Source organism: Pteropus vampyrus, unplaced genomic scaffold, assembly GCF_000151845.1.
Source record: "Pteropus vampyrus isolate Shadow unplaced genomic scaffold, Pvam_2.0 Scaffold47, whole genome shotgun sequence".
Lineage (NCBI taxonomy): Eukaryota > Metazoa > Chordata > Mammalia > Chiroptera > Pteropodidae > Pteropus > Pteropus vampyrus.
This window is the reverse complement of record NW_011888828.1, coordinates 4,048,094-4,063,158: the sequence shown is the minus strand read 5'-3', so window position 1 is coordinate 4,063,158 and position 15,065 is coordinate 4,048,094. Positions and strand designations below refer to the sequence as shown.

Sequence of the window (15,065 nt, the reverse complement as noted above, 5' to 3'; positions counted from 1 at the left end):
GTATTTTAAGTGTCTCATAGTTTTTGTGTGAATGCCAGTAGAGATGGGTTGCAAAGACCCTCTTTATGAATAAGGTCACATACGCAGGTACTGTGGGTTAGGACTTCAACATATCTTTTTGGAAGGCACAAATTAACTCACAACATATACTCCAAAACAAATGTTGAAAATACATAAAACAAAAACATTGATAGAAATTTAAAGAAACAGACGCATATTTAAATTATAGTTGGAGACTTCAACACTTCTCTCTCAGTAATCAATAGAAGTAGATAGAAAATCAGTAAGGATATAGAAGATATGAATGATACTATCAACCAATTTTACCTAACTGACATGTGTAGAACACTTAACCCAACACATGAATATGTATTCTTTTCAAGTGCACATGGAGCATTACCAATACAGACCATGTTCAGAGACATAAGCCAGACTTCAACTAATTTAAAAGGATTGAAAGCATGTAAAGCATGTTCTCCAATCATACTGGAATTAAACTAGAAATCAACAAGAGAAAGACATCTGACAGATCCCTAAATCTGTGGAAATTAAACAACACTGTTCTAAATGATCCATGGGTCAAAGAAAAAGTCACAAGGAAAATAATATTTTGAATAGAATAACAATGAAGATACAATATATAAAAATTTGTTGGACCCTGCAAATCAGTGCTTTGAGAAAAATCTGTACCATCAAATGCTTATGTCAGAAAGAAAAAGAGATCTCAAATCAACAGTTTAAGCTTCCACCTTAAGAAACTAAAAGAGAAATTACATCCAAATCAAATAGAAAGAAAACTAGTAAAGAAATTAAGATCACTGAAACTGAAAACAGAAAAGCAATAGAAAAATAAAATTTAGAGCCAGGCTGATCGGGCGGGAGGAACGAGACAAATTAGCAATATCAAGAATGAAAAAAGGGACAACTTAGATGAAATAAATTCTGTGAAAAATTCAGATAATTAATGCTCATTAAATAACAAAGAAACATGAATAGCTCTATATCTATTACTGAAAATTAAGTGAAACTTCAAATGAAACTTTAAAAAAACTTCCCAGAAATAAAACTCCTGGCCTCAAATGGTTTCACTGATGAAGTCTAACAAAAATTGAAGAATGAAATAATAATATTCCTATAAAATCTTTTCCAGGAAATAAGACAAAATAACTTCAAAACACATTTTGTCATGCCAGCATTACCCTGATGCCAAAACTAGACAGACATTACACACCAATATCCTTCATGAACGCATATACATAAACTCTTAAGAAAATATTAGCACATCAAATCTAGCCATTTATTAAAAGCAAAATACATCATGATTAAGCATGATTTATCTCAGTAATGAACCAATCCAAAACGAACCAATATAAAATTCACTGTACTAACAAATTAAAAAAGAAAAATCATATGATTATCTTCAGAAAAACCATTTGGCAAAATTCAACATCCAATTATGATGAAAACACGTAACAAATTAGGAATAGAAGATAACTTCTTCAACCTGATAAAGGGCATCTATGAAAAACCCATAGCTAATATCATACTTTATGATAAAAGACTAAGTGCTTTTCCCCAAAGACAAGACACTCTCAGCACTTCTAGTGAACATTGCATAATGCAGTAAGTATTCATTCGGATATGATATATTCATTTATATAGAAAGTCCCAAAAAAGTATACAGAAAGGCTACTAGTATGAATATTGGAGTCTAACAAGGTTGCAAAATACAAGGTCCGTATATTATTTCTTTATGCTAGCACTGAACAATTGGAATTGAAAATTTTCTAACTATTAAAATCATGACATGTTTAAGGCTAATTTAGCAAAATATATACAAGAATTGTATGCTAAAATCTACAAAACAGAGAGAAACTAAATAAATAGAAGATAAACCATATTTGTGGACTGGGAGATTCAATATTGCTAATATACGATTTTTAGCAAAAATGGTCAACCAATTAAATGTTATCTCAATCAAACTCTCCTTAGTATTGACAAACTGATTCCCAAATTTATATGGGAAAAAGCAGAAGACCTGAAGTAGTCAAAATAATTCTGAAAAAGAAGAACGTAGTTGGAGGATTCATGTGACCTGATGTTATGTCTTACTCTAAAGCTACAGTATCCAAAACAGTGTGATACCGATATAAGCATAGATGTCCCAATTGAGAGAACAAAATTGAAAGTCTAGAAATAGACACACATATATGGCCAATTTGTTTCCAACAAAGATGCCAATACAATTCATGAGAAAAGATAGTCTTTTCAACAAATAGTGTTGAAAGAACTGGACTTCCATTTCTAAAACATTAACCTTAACCCTTATCTTGCACCTATAATACATTATAGATAAAAAATAAGCAGCAGCAGCAGCCACAATATGAGTGTAATAATTATATTTAAAACAATTGTTTTTAGAAAAGCCAAATCACTGTTGGATAATAATAAGCATGCAGTCATCTAAATAAATCAGCAGCTTTTAACTTCTCCAGTAAGACAGTCTCTCATATATATGTTCATATATGAATTCTCTTGTAATAAACCTACAGTATGTTTCAAGTGATCAGAGTCTGTAGGTTGGAAAAACCACATCTCTCTTCCTATGAGTAAGAACTACTTACAGTGTTTTTAATACTAACTTATCTTTATCCCCTTTCTTCTTGTTTTTGGTACTATACATTTTTAAGCCTAAATGTAAGATTTCATATTTTATCGTTGTATTTAACTTGAATATTTTATGTTATTTCATTCTTCCAAAATGATTTAAAATTTTGTATTTTAATTATGCAAAGCAAGCTTCATGATCAAATCTGTAATATTAGTGAAACTGTCGAATAAATCAGGGCCTAGCAAAGAATCCTAGAAAGATGCCTTAAAGAGGGTGATACCTCATGTTTATAAAGGGCACTAAACAGTGGGGTTGTAAATGATTTGAACAGTTCTTAATGCAACTAGTATCTTTTAATCTATATGTCTCAATGTCTCAAAGCTACCACTTGGACTTTCAAATCATTTGCTCGGATATGTCACAGTAGATCTATAACTTCCCCATTTTATTAACCTAATCAAAACTAGTATTTGTTTTTGCTGTTTTATTTTTTAATTATAGTTGGAATACAGGGAAACATATTTTTAAAGTAAGTTAATGTAGTTTAACAGGATATATTTCTTAGTAAAACTCTCATTTTCTTTTCTTCCTTCATTTAAAAAAAGGTATCTATTTAATTGTCTATTCTAGTGTACATATTGGGTTAATTATACCTATTGCTTTTATTATCAGAATTCAGCCCTCTTCCACTTTCAAAAACTTGGTTTACATTATAAATCACGGACTCAACAAAAATCTCGTTTCTGAAAGTGGGATAGTCTAGAATTAAGTCATATAGAAATAAAATGTTTCTGATTATTCTATAAATGGTTCACATGCAGCATGCATTTAGTAATAAAACTTTAAAAACTGAGATTATTTCATTCACTTTTGTCTCTAGCACAGTCTTTAGAATAACATCTGCAAAAGGCGCCCAGCAAATATTTCATAATCAATTATTTGAAAAACCTATTCATTCAATATAAACAGAGTACTACTATAAACAGGTGTTTATGTTGAATAAGCGTGCTTATTCAAATGGACTTCGAGAATAAAGAATTGGATAGGAATGTGAACATGTGACTAAAAGATAAGTTAATACACTACCCACTGTAAAAAAGCATACTACATATTCACATAAAGTAAATTTTGAATATCACAAGGAAACATAAGACCGAGAAGTTGACAAACACAAGCATATAAAGAAAGCTACAAAGGTTTGAAGGTTTTTGAAATGTCTTCTTACCACATTTACTTTCTACAAAGAGAAAACAAAAACAAAAACAAAAAACACCACCACCACCCCAGCCTGAAATCAAAGGTATAGTACCAGTACTTAATAAAGTAAAAAAAAAATTTTTGGTGACTTGAAATCAGTTTTTATGTAAATTCATGGTAAGTATATATGTTCCCTACTCTGAATCTACCCAAGTTAGTACACCCAGCACTGAGAAAATAGGAAGTATTATGGGATAAAACTGGTAATGCTATGTAAATAAAACAATTCATTCATAAATAATAATAAATGGTCAATCTACACCATAGTAACTTAGGATGATTAGTGAATAAATACTTAACTTTGAGAAGGATTACTGACTGGCAGTGTGTTGCTGGTATATGTCAGGATTATTCATCACTCTGACAGTAATATTAACCACAATCCATTTCAGTTACTTCGGTTTATCATTTTCTGCCTAATGTTAAAAAACAATGTCATTGAAGGCTGCTTAAATAAAGCGCAAGGTTAACCTCTGTTAGAGTCATTTAAAAACTTCTGCTAGAAAGTAACTTCTAGTAGAAAACCGAATATGCTGTACAGATTGCTAATACTTAACGTAAGTCTAAAAAACAGTCACACAAAACAGACTGTTTTCTTAATTTAAAAACAAAACTTCAGCAAATCTTTTAAATGCACTACATACATATGTCCTTCTCTCTTTCCCTCTCTCCATATATATATTTTTTTTTCACACTTTGCTAAACTTAATTTTTAATCTAAAGAGTTGCACAGCCATATGTTGCATATCTACATTTTAAACTAAATAAATCATATGTACAATAAAGTTTAAAAAGGACAGTGTACCTATGAAAAATTTTCTTCAGTATTACATAGCATTATATAATACAATATATAAAAATATTATAGTTTGCTATATATGATCCCCAAATTAATGTGTTAGAGGTCCCTTACTAATAAATGGAGTCAGACTGACACAAGTCTATCTAAATCTAAAGATTTCCTATTCTGGTCCTCTAATTTTATCTTTCTGGGCTACAAAATGATATCTTTCATATCATTTTGATGTGCCTTTTAGAAAATATCTGCATATACATTCTACTTTCTATGGTGCCATCATTTTTTCTATTAATGCAATAGTCTTCCCTTATTTTCAGAGTATTTATTCCTGTTTTGTCTTTAAGGCTTCTTCTGTTTCCTAAATTCTATTTTTTCCCTGGTTATTTTAGTTTTACTCTTTGTTGTCTTTCACATTGGAGAGTGTCTTTACATGTTTGATAACACTTGGTTATACCTTCATTTTTAAAAATGAAGCATAAAAAAATAAATGGAGTTTCAGATACAAAAATAAATAAATAAAAACAATGCTTGAGAAAGCTGATAGAAGTACATGGAGCATCAGTAGCAATGTGAACTGGCAGATTTTACTGAAGGGAAGTGAGGTGAACTCAAATAGAATCCCTAAATGTTAGTATTTCTTAGGTCTTCCCTCTTGAATCAGTCAATATACCCAGAGAATAATACAATCTTCTGTCTTACAAGGTGGGGCTGGGATAAGCCTGCCTGCCAGAATTCTGATAGCATGACAGCCAAGAGGTCTGGGGGTCTTCACCGTTCGGTACTTAAAGATTTCAGTTAATCCTCCTGTTTTCCATTCCTCACCTTCGACTTTGCCTCTGCTGTTCTTGGTGTTCTCAAATCAGAAACTTCTCTGGAACAATTTCTCCAAAAACTAAACCTCTTGCCTTTTGCCCAGATAAAAGGAAGAGTAGTTGGATTTTAGAAAGAAGTGGCTATGAATGCAAGTATTCAATCTAAAATATTCTTTCTGGTCATACTTAAAATCTACCTGTTCAAGAACAGGCACAGATGTAAGATCAAATCCTTAACGCTTGGAAATGTGTGACTTTGAAGAGTTGTTTAACTTCATCACATCTTAGTTTTCTTATCTATAAAATAAAGATAAAAACATTCCTTACAGTGTTGGTGAGGGACTTAAAGGAGAGAGCATATGGAAGATCTCCATTAAGTGGAAGGCACCTACTGGAGCTTCTCTCCCAACCCCTACAAATAAATTCTAACCTATCCCAATATCATTCTTCTGCTTATTAGACTGTAAATTCCCCAAGACCAGGGAATGCAATTTATACCAAAATCCCTAAAAGCAACGTGAATAGAAAAGCATTCCTATTTGATGCCTAGATTAAAATATTTTTAATATATTTTGTCAGCCGATAAAAAATATTCAAGTGTGGAGATTTTTAAATTTCTTTTTGAGCATTTATATTTTACTTAAACACTTTAAGAACCATTACTTGCTGCTGTAATATCGTAAGGTTTGTTTTTTTAAGTCTAAATTCCTTTGGTTTGACTGAAGCCCAATAGATAGAAAAACAAAGTGAAAGTTATAACACCCATCATATTTAAAAAATATTGTCTTCGCCCCAAAAAGAGTGTTCCTTTCCCTCTGTGACATCTAGATGGTATACTGATTCCCGGTATATCTGTTACAGAACAGACTAAAAGGACTGGCATTCGTCAGAAACAGCACTTAAAACTTAAAGAGATAAAGAAGTGTTGTCTGATCAACAACAGTTAAATGTCGGTAGTCAATTCCAGGTCAAGATGCATGCAGTATATTAAATGTGTGTTAGGGAAAAATATCTCACATATTAAAATACACAACCAAATAGTGTGTTAGGGAGAAATATCTCACATATAAAAATACGCAACTAAATAGTAGAAGATAAATGAGACCATGAGAGAAAATCACCTACATTTTCCTTAAAGTGAGAGAGAGAAAAAAATAAATCCACTAAGGACAAACAATAGCAACTCATCAGCCAGGGAATGAATTCAGGAAAACTTGGTCACTCAGTTCTCTTCAGTTATCTGAGAATTTACTCTTTAGAAACATTTTGATCCAGATTAGGGCAATGGAAGCTGCTAGTTTAATAGAGTGTGAATGGTACAGCACTGTAACATTTTTTTTTTGGTATGTGTTTTTTGTTTGTTTTGTTTTGTTTTTTAAAGAAGAAACTATGACTTATTGGGGCCTAGACCAAAATGTAAAATTCAGTTTGAATATCCGATGATAGTCAACTTTCCTCAGATGCCTATACCGCATGGCAGGAAATCAGGTCTCAGTGCAAGTTCATTTTTCCCTAACGTTTACTTTTCTTGTTTCTGCACTCTGAACCAAAATAACAGCTCACATTGTGTTTCTACACTAAAGTTGAAAACCAGATAGTTTTTCTTTGCCCTCTACTTCAAATTCTCCTTCGGTATCTTCCTTCATTTTAAGAATTGAGCTCTAATTATTAAAAAATAAAATACTTGCTTATACTTTGGCTATTCCTGGTTTTTCCCGATTTTTAGTTCATTGTTTAGTAGGATAGTTAACTACCTGACTTTATTATTTCAAATCTCCAGAAACTGAGAGTTCCTGGCAAACAATATTATTTAATAAACCATCAATAAATTTAAAAAAATGAATTCTTGCGTAGTGACATCAGGTAATCTCTAGTTTTAACCAAACATTCAGCTTCCCCCCGCCCCAGATTTTTCATAACACAGGCTTAGTCAAAAAAGCTTGGAGCAAACGAACAGAAAAAAAACGGCTTCAAGCAGAACCTGGGACAAACATACCAAAAGCAGGCAATTTGGAAAAGCTTTCCTTTCTTTCCTTTTTCAAGCAACAGAATGCTGGTTATATTTTACCATATATTTCTCATCATGAGAGGTGAAACGCAACTTGATAAAATAATATTAAAACAGACACAGTAACTGATGCCAAAGTAGAAGGCTGAGCATAGCTTACCACAGTGTTTCTCAAACTTTCTGAGCCAAAATTCATAGTAAGAAATGTTACTTTAAATCATACCAGTGAACACATGTATGTACACTGGTATGCAGACACACCCCTTGTAAGCAGAAGATTTGTACATGATACATATTGATGTTTTCTTTTTTAATGTAATGCTATGATATTCAAATCATTTTTTAAAGTGCTAGCTGTGAGCTGCATTTTGAGAAACACTGGCCTGGTGTTTAAATTCTGGTTCCACCCACAAGCTACTTAACTCTGTGCAACTTGTGCAAGCTTGTGGTGCCTCAGTTTCTGCCTCTGTAGAAGATGATAATGTTAACTATTTTAAAAGGTCTTTGTGAGGATTAAAAGTGTTAACACATGTAATATACTTAGATATGAGCCTGACATATATTAAGTACTCAGTAAATATTAGTTAACAGTAATAAAATGAGATGTTTACCTTCCAAAATTCATAGCTGAGTTTTCATTTGTAAGTGAATGGTTATCAACTGCATTTCAATTAAAGACCATACTTGTTTTTTGAAATATGTATCCAGATTATAGCACATATACACATTCAATATTCCAAAATAGCTATGCTGATCAATTAGAAGAGAAATAAGCGCCTCAGATTTTCTTGGTTTTTCTTCCTTTAAAAAATTGGTTTACACAATCAATCTCCTACTAAGGAAAAAATAAATAAAAGTAGTAGAGAAAATCTTCCTAATATACAAAGGAAGCCCTGGTACTGAAACACTCCACCACTGTAATTGCATTTATGGTATGACATTTTGTAAATATATTCCTGCTCTAATATAATTTCTTATAAAAAAAAAAAAGAAAGAAAATGTTGATTATTTCTTTCAAGAAGGCTGTTAAAATTCAAAAGTCAATGTGTACTTATAAAATATAGATTAATGTCACTCCAAAGTCTATGCATAGTTAGATCTGTCTTCTCATCAGTCAGAATTTTACACCACTGATGAAACAACTGAGGAAGTAGAGGGTAAAAAATCAACTTCGAAATTGATCCTTATTTTTTTTTCAGCTTTGAAAGAATAAATTAAACTATTATGTTCAATAAGGATTTTCTCAGTACAAGGTTTAATTTTCATCATATTTTTCAGATTAAAGTAGATTTGATTTCCTAAAAGACTGACAATACTAATTTGTAAATATTATAAGGAGAATTGTACATAGAATACAATGCTGTAACTTCAAGAAGACATTTTTAACATTGTTCTATTCAGATTTTCTCTTTTCTGAAAGAATGATCAGAAAAATAATACAAAAAAAGGGTGTTAATTCAGCTTCTGAAAGAAAATTCCCTATGCAATGTGGAAAAGATTACCAAATAAAATTGTAGCTTTATATCAAAGCTACTAAAATCCCTCTGAAAACCAGCTTTGGGGAAATTACAGAGACATAAATATGCATAAATAATTCAATACATTTGAAAGCTAGTCAGGCTGTATTATCTATTTAAGAATGGAGATAAGATCTATTTACAATTTAAATTAATCTTTACACACAATGTTTTCTTCAATTTTATAAGTTTATTTAAACAAACAGTAATGTTTACTAAATGTACACTATGGGACAAATTTTCATAGAATTCTATTATAATCACTCATATAAATACAGCTCATTTCATGTATGAAAAACATTCCTGAAAATATGTGTATGAACAGATATTTGAAAACTGAATCACACTGTTTAACATCACGGCAAATTTTAATACCAACAGGAATGAGATACTTTTATAAACAATTACCTCTATTTTATACTTGCAAAGTACAATTTTCAAATACCTAATATGCTTGCCTATTTCACTAAAAATAAAAATAATGTAGTTAATTCCAAACTCACTTATTCCATCAATATTTAATGTAAACAACTAGTACTAGCAGAATTCCATTTTTGTGAACTTGAATGACTTTTGTAGCCTTTGAGCTACTGCTGCTTTATAGGTAAGGATATCTTAGCTATAAGATATATGGCTGAGTGTTATAGCTCCCCGCTGCTTCCCAGTCCTTCTACTTAACACTGCTGTTCACTATTCAACTGGTTGAAAGTTCTCTTTATAAATAATTCTTCCTTGGCCCAAAGTACAAATCGTTCACAAAATCTCTCAAAATATAAAAATGGATACAGGTAAAGGCACTAAATGACAAAAATGAATATTTTCATGTCTTTGTATAGTGGATATAAACATACAAGAATGAAGACTAATGAAAGCAACTCTTGTTTTGGTATTGAAGCCAGGCTCTCCCCTTTTTACTTTTAATCAAACAAAATTAAAAAAGAAAAAGAAAGAAAGAAAAGAAAGAAAATTACTATTGGTGATTTAGTGGGGCATAAAAAAATAGCCTTATTTATCATACAGAGAAGATAACTTATAAGGGCATTAGTTAAAACAGTATTTTACCCACCCAACGAAAGAATTTGGCGAGTTCCTTAGAAACAGCTATCACATACAAATACAATTCGATTTTAATAAAGGATTCCGTTTAGCTGGCAAATAATTTATAATAGCATTTTGCTAATATTATTTCTATGAATTCGCATAATGAAAACATCATGCAACCTACGTTAAAAAAACTGTTTTGGAGGTTTTCTTCTGGTGAGGTGAGATTTTTAGTGGAGGCAGTCGGCAAGGACAGTGCTACGGGGAGCTAACAGGGTTACAGGAGTTGTTGTTCAGGGACAATGATGGCAGAAGACAGAAATACAGCCTCACTAGAAACATCTAATTACCCTCCCACTTATCACCATTAGTAACTGTTCCATCAAGAAAGAAACATGCACCCTGTCCACAGTCCATCTTACTATCCATTACATCTTGAAGAATCTACAAAAAAATCCTCTAAAGCACAAAAATGTCTTAATAAGCTATGTGTTTAAACAGAAGTCCAAACTGAAGAACTCAGTTGAGGGCAAAAAAAGGCAATTCTAGGATTCTGGAAAGGTTATTTATTTAAATCTAATTTATTTTGTGAAGCAAAATTTACATTTTAACAAATTAATGAAAAATGAGATTTTTACTTTTATATACATAAAATTCAAATAATAGAGAGAGTAGGATATAATAGCCTGAGTATAGTTGTCCAGATTTTATTATTGACCTATTGCGTGGCTCACAATACAAGTCAAGCTAATATAGTCCTCATTTATTAAACTAGAGAGAGTTCTATAGATTCCAGTAAAATACTACAGAGTCTTAGAGCTAATATCTAAATGTAAGAATTTCCCATTTTTTAAAAAGAAAAAAAAAGCAAAAATAAAAAACAAAATATTTTATTTATTTATTCCTCACAGTCATCTGGGAAATTCTGCTGAGCTGGGCCTAACCTAATAGACAAAGGGAAGTATCTCGTTATAGAATGATTCCCAATAATAAATGGAATAGAAGTGACAATTTAAATATCATTTTGCAATCTTTACCAAGCTAATTAATCTAAGCATTAAATATCAATGTCTGCTAACATCACACAAAAAAAGTAAAGTACATATCGCATGCCCTTGACAGAGGAACACAAAAACTTCCCACAAAGCAGTCTTTCCCAAAATACCTAATCTGAATTCCATCAACCTCCGGAAACAACTATCAATTTATAAGAAATATAGACAACAAAGGAACTTGTTAGACTATCCCACAGGGATGCAATAAGCAAAATCTACACAATATGTTTCTTCAACTAATAAATCAGGAAAAAAAAGTGAAAGAGAAATCTACAGAATAGAGACTTTAAGAGATGAATCAACTGACTGCAATATATGGTCTTTAGTAGAATCCTGACTTGAATAAACAAATTAAAAAGAATTTTGAAAGTTGTAATTTAATTGGAAATGTGATACCTACTGGATAGTTGATGATATTAAGAAATTTTTAAGAAATTATTGTTAACATTTTAGGTTTGCTAATGGTATTATAGCTGTTTTAAAAGGAGACCTTAGTTTACAGAAGTCCATATTGAAATATTCATTAATGTAATCTGATGTTTAAGATTTGCTTCAAAGTAATATGGGAAGGAGGAAAGGAAATAAGAGTAAAGATAAAATACAAGTAATCATGAGCTGATAATTGTTGAAGCAGAGTGGTTGGTAGATGGGAATTTATTATGCTATTTGTCTATTTTTGTGTACACTTTAAATTCTACATAAAAGACCTAAAAAGAAAAGCATATAAACTTTATTTTATATGACAAAATGATGGTTTAGAATATTCTATTTATTGATACTCCAAGACAGAAAGTTTTTTTTTTTTTTACCAAGTTTTATTTATTTTTTAAACATTTTATTTATTTTCACCCCTCCCCTCTAGTAATCACTAGAGGAAAGGAAGTTCTTGAAGAATACCTAAAGATATAAGAAAACACTTATAGAAAGTTAAAAAACCTGTGTGTGTGTGTGTGTCTGTCTGTGTGTGTGTGTTATAACGTGATTATTCCTTATTGATACATGGTAAATTAAGAGTAATTTTTATTTTACTTACATGTTTTATACTTACAAACCTAATAGAGTTAATATTACTATTTCATAAATTGGGGAAAAGCCATAAATATTTTATTATTTAATTCATTTAACACTTATTGACTGGCAGACCTTGTGCTAGGCATGAGAGAAATAATGGTGAACAAGAACTCTATCATTATGGAGCTTAGTGGGGGAGAAAGAAGAAGCAAAACAAGTAGGTAGAAGCACATGTAAAATGCAGGATATTTTAGGTGTTCTACAAGAAAGGAAGAGCAGAATATCAGGGAAGGAAGGTAATCAGTAATGGGCTCTATGTAGAGGTGACCTAAAGGCAGAGAAAGTCAGCCACTCACAAAATAGAGAGACAAACATTAAAGGCAGCGAAAACAAAGCTCTGAATTGGGAAAGATGTATTCTGCATTCAATGATAAGTTAAGAAAACTTTAAACACTGGATTTATGTGATTCAAAATTAGATTTAAGAAGGATCCACTTTGTTGTAGTGAGAAAAGGATGAGAGAAGGGCAAGAGGCCGCAGGGAGGTCAATTAGGAGACCTGAAGTAGTACAGGGTTACTTGTCCCTTTATGAGAGTACTGGTGAGAAGTTGTCATGATTTTCTTTATACATTTTTATCAAATATTAACACCCTTATAAGAGGTTGATATTTAGGAATAATGTCTTTTTCAATGTATATGGAAAAAAATACATAATACTTTTAATTGCTATCAAGTTTTTTGTGCACATTAAATCTGAAAAAACATTTAAAAAATAAATAGAGAATGCAGTCAGCAGTAATGTAACTGCTATGTGTAGAACCAGGGGGAAGATAATCAGGGGGATCGTTTCATAAACTACATAAATGTCTAATCAATGTACTGTACACTGGACTAATAAAATAAAATGCTAAAAAGAACCTCAAAAAATATAAAAGTTATACTGATATCTAAAAGATTTTTAAAAACTAATGTGAAAATTAAAAATAACCAATATATTTTTAAATGCAAGACAATTATATTTCAGATGATTACTGAGAAATTACCTTGGACAAATCTCTGAAGTTACTTGGCAAAGTAAGATCCAATTCTTCCGATTCATAATTAGTGATGACCCAGGGAAATACTGGGTACTGATTTAAGTCATTGTAACTTCGTCCTAGGAGGGAAACAAATGTCAGTCAATCTGGAATAATAACATGAAATGATAGGCAGATTCAGGAATATAATTTACTAAAAATAACTGACAGTTTTTGAGTACTAGAATATTTCATTTAATCCTTACAATAACCCTAAGAAATTAGGATTATATCAATTTAACGGATGAAAAAAACCAAGGCACAAAAGGTTAAGTTAACCTGCCTAAAATAATGTTAACTAGTAATGGCCAAATCATATTCAAATCCAGATACTCTAACTCCAAGTTTATGCTCTTATAAACTACATTTGACTAATTTTTATTACTTGAAAGCTTGTACAGAATAAAATATGCTTTATTAAGACTTTGAAAAGCAATTTGCAATTCTCATACAGCTTTTTAAAACCAGATTCCCCTCTCTGCCATTAATTAACCAACCAACCAACCAACCAACTAGTCAACCAAGTTTAAGTGACTTAACCCTCATGGGCATTCATTAGTCAGTCATCTGTAAAGTAAGGGAGTTGCAGTTTTCAAATTCTATGATCCTCTGAATACAATGCACAGCATCATCAGTGCTGCTTTCCCCCACTCCCAAGTGTGGCCGCACGCTTCTACCCTTCTTCTAAACTAATGGCGTTAAATGACACTTAGCTGTCAGATGGTTTTAACCTTGTAATGCAGACCCTCATTAATTTTTATATGTAATTGGTTCCAAACTTTGCTCTCTGCCTAGTCTCTGTCCACTCCAATTTATCCATTCTGCCTCCAAGTTAATTTTTCACACGGTCCTAATATCATTCATTTGTTCAAAAACTTTCAGAAGTCTTCTAATGAATTGACTGCTAACTCTACGAACTGACAGAAAATCTTCCACCTTCCACACAACTTTTCTAGTTTTCTTTCTCATTATACCTTTATGAAGATATACTTATGTGCGCATATGCATATATATATATGCACATAAACATATATATATGCATATGTACAGTAGTCTTTCCTTATCCATGGTTTTGCTTTCTACATTTTTATTACTCTCACTCAACTGCACTACGAAATATTAAATGGAAAATTCTAGAAATAAACAATTCATAAGTTTTAAACTGTATACCATTCTGAGCAATATGATGAAATCTCTTACCGTCCTGCTCTGTCCCATCCAGATGTGAATTATCCCTTTATCCAGTGTTTCCATGCTATATATACTCTCCAACCCCAACCATTAGTAACTTAGCAACCATCTCAGTTATCATACAGATGCTTGAGGCATCACAGTGCTTGTATATTAAGTACCCTTTAATTTACTTAACAATTCCCCCATATACAATAGTAGTGTTGCTGACAATTAAAATATGCCAAAGAGAAGCATTTACGTATATGTAAGTATAGGAAAAAACAGAATATATAGGTTCAATACTATACTTCATATTTTCCCATTTTTGTAAGTTCACTTTGTCTTCAGTTTTACATAAAATGACTTCTAATCTCCCAACTACCTTCTCTGATAAAGTAATATCCATACTTACACAAACATGAAATCTTTCCTGATATTTCCCTTACTCCCATCAACTGGATGAATATGATTTCTTTCTCTCTCTGCCCTTTTAATCCCCATAGTACTTTACATATCTCTCTCACACACACACACACACACACACACACACACACACTGGAATCTATACCTCTTTGCGTTAGAATCACATAAATGCTCACATTTGTACTTAAAATAACTTCTCTGAGAGTAAGCAACATGCCTCATTCTCTATCTCCTTTGTGCTTCAAATATAAACTTTGTCAGTTTGTTGACCTGGATCTCAAA

The 15,065-nt window shown here is 31.5% G+C and overlaps 1 protein-coding gene across 6 annotated transcripts in view; it reads right to left on the bottom strand.

The window, feature by feature from the left end:
- The window catches only part of LRBA (LPS responsive beige-like anchor protein), a 573,246-nt gene that overhangs the window by 159,070 nt on the left and 399,111 nt on the right, over nt 1-15,065 (bottom strand). For all 6 annotated transcript variants that reach the window (XM_023530214.1, XM_023530213.1, XM_023530212.1 and 3 more), the window contains one exon: nt 13,155-13,267. In XM_023530214.1, the coding sequence (XP_023385982.1) occupies nt 13,155-13,267 (113 nt within the window). The remainder of the gene's footprint in view (nt 1-13,154; nt 13,268-15,065) is intronic.